General features: G+C 48.2%; 1 protein-coding gene across 1 annotated transcript in view; it reads right to left on the bottom strand.

Annotated features, from left to right (window-relative positions):
* Nucleotides 1-2,712: 2,712 nt before the first annotated feature.
* Nucleotides 2,713-6,553, bottom strand: part of LOC133354428 (general vesicular transport factor p115-like) — a 22,755-nt gene continuing 18,914 nt past the window's right edge. The window contains 1 exon segment of the mRNA XM_061571248.1: nt 2,713-2,736. Within this exon segment, the coding sequence (XP_061427232.1) occupies nt 2,713-2,736 (24 nt within the window).

Here is a 6,553-nt window from a genome sequence, read left to right on the forward strand (position 1 = left end):
TAACGCGATCTAAACCCAAAAACGTTGATTATGAATCTAACACAAAGAGTTGTTCTGAAGAAATGAGCTTCCAATCTATATATATAAAATCGCAAATCTGTCTGTCTGTCTGTGTGTGTGTCTGTCTGTCTGTCTGTGTGTCGCCGGACCATACGCAGTTTCATTGGACGAAATGTGAGGGATTTGCGAGACACGATTGGTCCGTTTGGTTTTCCACGGTGGTTGAACCTGGCAACGGGTAGCGACGCATTCGCTGCGGGGTGGACGCCATTTTTAATTCCCGTTAAAACAATGCGCACGCATTAACACGCGACTCTGAGGTAAATTCATCAAAGTTTCACGTCCTCTTCACTCCCCCCCCACCCCAATGTGTGCAATTACTATTATAGGGTCGGTAGATAATAAAATTATAGCGATTAGACAGTATTATTGTAGCGCGGGGGGGGGGGGGGGCGGGTAATGGCCCCAGTACCCAGCCTCAGCCGGGTGGGCAATTTAGGCGAGGCCGGAGGCTCTGCACGGTACTAGGCCTCGACACCCCACCACACTATAGGCCGTACATATTACTGCACAGCGGCCGAGGAGATCGTTGCTGGGGGGGGGGGGGGGGGCAGGGGTTGCAGCCCATCTGTGTATATATGTAAGGTTATTAAGAAATATATTTTTCACCCGGGCAACGCCGGGTACTTCTGCTAGTTGAGATATAAAAGTGCATGGCTCCAGTGGCGTACTAATATCGGAAGGAAGAGCGTTCCAGACGGCCGCAGAAGCGCACCTGAAAGCGCGCGATGCGATGACCACCGTCTTTGTTCGACGGCTGAGCCAAAAGCCGCTGCGACGATGACCGGAGTTAGCTTGACGGTGTATGCTCCTTGACGAGATCAGCAAGGTATTGTGGTTCGTTTGTGGAAGAACTTTGTGCGTGTAATGAGCGCGACCCTTATAATGTGTTCGTTTGGGCAACCGAAAGCCAATGCAGCTTGGCGAGCACTGGGCGGACATGGTCGGATCTTGCAGTGCCCGTCACGGGACGTTGTAACTCGGTCAACACGAGGTCGATCATGAAACCATTGCATAAAGTTCAACGCAGCAGCAGCAGCGACGCTTTTGGGGCAAGCAACGCCGCTGCCAGGCCTGGGTATACAAATCGATGCCTGCTGCCACCCAAACGCAGATGCCAGTTGCTGGACTCTCCAGATCAAACCCGGAGAGGTGGCTACTCTCATTTAAAATCAACACTGATTTATGCTAATGGAGTTTTCGATAACCGCGGATGTACGATCATTGATTTTGGATCATGCATGTGTAGCAGTGTTCATCTTCTTGGTTCTTTCGGTAAAGTCACGTAGAAGGGAAATAATAAAATAATAAAAATAAAACATAATTAAATAATTCTCACGACGTTTCGGCCACAACGCAAGCAGCCGTCCTCAGGTGAAGAACAGGTCTGTCGGGAAGACAGCGTCTGAATGAAACACCACCAGGCTTGGAGCGTATATTTAAGCTGGGTTGGAGGGGAAGAGCGCCTTGACAACATAATTTGCATATCAAGAGGAATTTAGCATATTTATGGGAAATGCAGATATGGGATTAGCCACTACTTGTGAAATGCGTAGGAGGTGGGCGGGGGGTTTCAAAGTCATATTATGCTCGTGCATTATGCAGGATTAGCAGCATCAAAGGGAGGGGATAGGGGTAGCATTAATAAAGGGAAGGAATGTTAATAGTATGTAGATGAATCCCTGCAGTCACGAAAGCTTTAAATCGAATTGTAGCGGTGTTCTTCATTGCAAAGGCACGGGGGCGACTGGCGGTCCCTGGTGGCCTGTAGCGCGAGCCCCTGACGTGCGGCCCACGACAAAACACAAATATCGATTTGAAGCTTTCGTGACTGCAGCGATTCATATTCTTGGTTCTTTCGGTAAAGTCACGTAGAAGGGAAAACAATAAAATAATAAAAATTAAACAATAAACGTCGTGAGAATGTTATTGTTTTATTTTAATTATTTTCTTGTTTTCCCTTCTACGTGACTTCACCGAAAGAACCAAGAACATGAATACACAAATAGTGAAAACAAACCCTTGCAGGCAGTGTGGTGGCCCCCACGCTGATGATGTCTTATCGGCGAAAGTGTCCCCCCTCTGAATTGTATGGAATCACACTGATTTAAAGGATCGTAGTGGATGTAGGATCATTGATGTGGGGTCATTGATTTCAGATCACTGGGTGAAGTACCATGGATATAAGACCATTGGTATGGGTTCATGGATTTAGGGACAGATTGGAGGTAGGATAATAGATTTAGGATCTTGAATTTTGAATCACCATGGATGTAAGATAATTGATGGAGGATTATGGATTTAGAATCATGGATTTGAAAACACTCACTGTATAAAATCGTGAATTTATGACCACGAATAAGAGATCGTCATTTTAACAGCACTGATGTAGGATCAGTTATGGTTTTTCTATTTGCTGAATTTAATAAATGGGGACACGGGGGAGGGGATAGCCTCCATTGCCCCCTCCATCCCTCCCGCTTGGTCCCTCCACTGATATTACACCACCTCCATGTTACAACACCTCACGAGGAGGCTTTCATCCACAGCTGCGGATTTCGACAGTTATAATTGTTTAATTGTTCTACTGGCAATTGTTAACCCAGGCCAAACCCAGACACACCTCAGGCCCCACCCAGTAGACAGAGAGGTTCAGTTCAGCGGGGCGAGGGGAGGCTGGGGTGGAAAGAGGGGTGGGGGATTTTTCGATTTAAAGCTTTCGTGACTGCAGGGATTCATCTTCTTGGCTCTTTCGGGAAAGTCACGTAGAATGGAAATAATAAAATAATAAAAATAAAACATAATAAAATATATTATATTATTTAAAATATATAATATTATTGTATTATGTTTTATTTTTATTATTTTATTATTTCCATTATACGTGACTTTACCGAAAAAACAAAAAAATATATATTATATGTTTTATTTGTATTATTTTATTATTTCCATTCTACGTGACTTTACCGAAAAAAACATAATAAAATATATTATATTATGTTTTATTTTTATTATTTTATTATTTCCATTCTACGTGACTTTACCGAAAGAACCAAGAAGAGGGGTGGGGGAGCTGTGGAGGGAGGGGGGGGCGGCCTCGTGTCTGGCGTGTCTCCACCTCGTGACGCGGCGTGGCCCTGTAAGCGCCGCTCCTGCGCCTGCCAACGAGACTCCGCGCCGCGAGTCTGTGGTCTCCGTGCGGGCTCCGGGCACGCGACCACACACACCTGGGCTCATCCCCGTGATGCCACACCTGGGGATCAACACGACAGCCCACACACACTCACTCACCTTACTCACCCACCCGACACAGCACACACTCACACACACTCGCTCACCTTACTCACCCACCCGACACAGCACACTCCATCACTCGCCTTCCTTCCTCACCCCACACATCACACACACACACTCACTCACCTTACTCACCCACCCGACACAGCACACACTCCATCACTCGCCTTCCTTCCTCACCCACACATCACACGCATACACACACATGATCAACCCACGACTTCATGGATACTTCGCATGATAAAGACAACGATCCCCCCCCCCCCCCCATATTGCCTTAAGTGACTTTTTGGGGCAAGTTCTGTTGACGAGCACCCATGAAGGCCGGTGCAGCACACGGGGTGGGGGGCTGGGGGGAAACTCCACGCCCGGCCGCCTTTGTCTCCCTAGTGGCGATGATTACACACCGTACCAGCTACTCATTTGAGACTGCGTCGACCTAGGGGAGGCACAGGACCGATCCAGATAATTGTCACTGGTGTTGGCCGTGAGCAGGAATCAAACTGGGGTCTCCGAGTTCGTAGCTCGGGGCGCTAACCGTTGCGCCACCGCTCACCACATTGCAACCGTGAATAGGGTGTCGGAGTGCAGCTGTAAAGGGTAGCATACCGAAACAAACGTTCCAAATGTATATATATTTTTTAATCCCAAATTTGACACAGATGTACTTTTAATAAATACTTTTCATTAGCGAATGGCATCTACTCTATTCTAATAACGTAACGGGATCTGTAACGTCTGCTGTGAAGCAGACGGTGCTGCGTAGAGCTTACGTTTCACGATACACACTCCGCGGAATTCACTCGGGCGGCCGCTCGGGTTCGAACCGCGAGCCTCTGCAACAAGGAGCGGGGGGAGAAACGCGCTGGCGCTCGACCGTGACACTGCGAGCCAGAGTCACTCGCGGTCATCGGTGCCCATGGAAATATCGCGCGCGTTACTGATCGCAGCATTATTATTACTGTAACAGTTGGATGTGCACTGCATTTATTCGTGAAAAGGGCCTCCCAGAGGTACCTACAGAAGCCCTGGGCATAATGCCACGTGGCGGGCGCCATTATTGCACGTGGCGGGCGCCATTATGCCACGTGGCGGGCCCCATATTTATTAGCAACAACAACAAAAACACCCCAGGACGGTAGTTGTGGAGTCCTCTGTTGTGCGAGATCCAGAAAATGTTTCATGTTTCCCCCCCTCCCCTCTCTACTCCCCCCTCTCCCGCCCACCCCTCTCCCTCCCTCCGCATGGAAGACCCTGCTTGCGATCAGAGGACATATTCTTAGGTTTTTCGGTAAAGTCACGTAGGTAAAAAATTTAAATTAATAAAAAGTAAAATTAAAATTAAATAAAAATCACGATTGCTGATACAGCAATCGTGCTGTGACGGTTCCACCTGAAGACGGAAGCTTGTGTTGCCTCCGAAACGTCGTGATTTTGATTTTATTTTAATTTTAATTTTATTAACTTAAAATTTTTACCTACGTGACTTTACCGAAAAACCTAACAATATGAATCCTTGCAGTCACGAAATCTAGAATCAGAGGACATCTCGTCGTGCGCGGGCTCCTCGTCTCCGTCTCTCACCACGAGACCCTCAAGTCTCAGGCGTCATCGCCGAACTGTAATCATCGTGCTCATTCGGTCGTCGTCGGGGTCAACGTCCGTGCTGCGTTGCCAACGTCCAGTTGCCACAAACCTGTCCACGCAAACGCGCTGTGGCGACCTGGGCCATTCCACACACGGGCGGGGGGGTTCCCTCCGTTAACTCGCCGATTTGACGTTGTCATCATCATCATCATCGCCCCCCCCGTCGTTTGTCAATGTCCTTTCCGTTCTCTCCTCTCTCTGTCGTCTCCTGCTCATGTCCCCCCCCCCCCCCACTCATTCCTGACAAAGGGGGGGGGGAGAGAGAGGATCCGAGTTGGGAATCGAACCCAGGTACTTGTTTCTGTTTTGCTGCGAGGCACGAGTGTTGTCACCATGCCGCCCCGGCAGTGGTAGACACGTGCTTGGTATACGACGGTGTATCACGTACCGGCAACTTCGCAGAACAACGCCGAATATAAACCGGGCACTCAGTGGCGAATCTTGAAACTTCATAAGACGTTGGAGGTGGGGAGGGGGGAGGTGGGGACGCTGCTATGAAAGTTTAGGGTTTTAGAATCGTACCCCACACTAATCAAACACACATTCGGTGTATATTCTCTGGTAAACATCAATAACACTGGGCAACACACTTGTTCTGGCATAAGGTATTACAACGGTTTCAAGGTAATTTTGGGGTGCTGATTCCAAATCTGGTATCAGTTTTGTCTATCAGGTTTTTGAGATATCAAATATTGCATTTTCAATAAAAAACTGCAGAAGAAAAATATTAAATAAATGTGGATATCTACATAAAATGATATTATAAACACACTATCCTAAAAATACAGCACCATATTTTAACACTAAAGCAAGTCACTGACTCGCAACAACTTGCAATCATAAGTGACAGAGTTAATTCCGGGTAAAATCAATGAAAATGGGGTATGCCGATAGCATAAAATGAGATGTGATAGAGCAAATCTGAGATCAGATTTGGAATCAGCACCCTGAAATTAGTCTAGAACAGCTGCAAAAGTCCAGGCCAGAATTTTTTGTTTGTTTGTTGACCAGTGTTATATACCGATATCCAGGGTCACAAGGGGGGAGCGGAGGGGGTGGAGTGCTTGGTGATAGACCCCATCGCCCCCACCACCTCCCCCCTCCGCCCGGATCGATCAGTAGACTCAACTCGCGGCACCAGGGAGACGCGACTCAGTGCGTCCCGACAAGACGTGACTCCAATCATAATGATTCATCTCATTACGCACGCGTTACATGAACCGGCTCAACCCATATTCGTTGTCATGAAAGTTCCATTGCCAACAACATCTGGTAATGGCTAACGCCCCCGTGCCTCTCCCCCACCTCCCCCCAGCCGAGCCACCCCCCCCCCCCCCCCCTTTGGATCAGCCACTGCGGCAACTTTTTCCAGAACGGTTCCTCGTTTGCGATGTCTCCGCAGAGGACAGAGACTGCAGTGAACTCACGGATGGGCCGAAGCGCGAAAATAAGTTTCCAACCACTGACTTCTGATGTTGCATTCCGACACTCGGTGCTGTTCAAGGTGCTCTGCTTTCATCCTCCAGTTGACGGGTCTGTCGATCAGTCACCT

The sequence above is a fragment of the Lethenteron reissneri genome, chromosome 47 (assembly GCF_015708825.2).
Source record: "Lethenteron reissneri isolate LAM-NWPU_2019-01 chromosome 47, ASM1570882v1, whole genome shotgun sequence".
Taxonomy (NCBI): Eukaryota; Metazoa; Chordata; class Hyperoartia; order Petromyzontiformes; family Petromyzontidae; genus Lethenteron; species Lethenteron reissneri.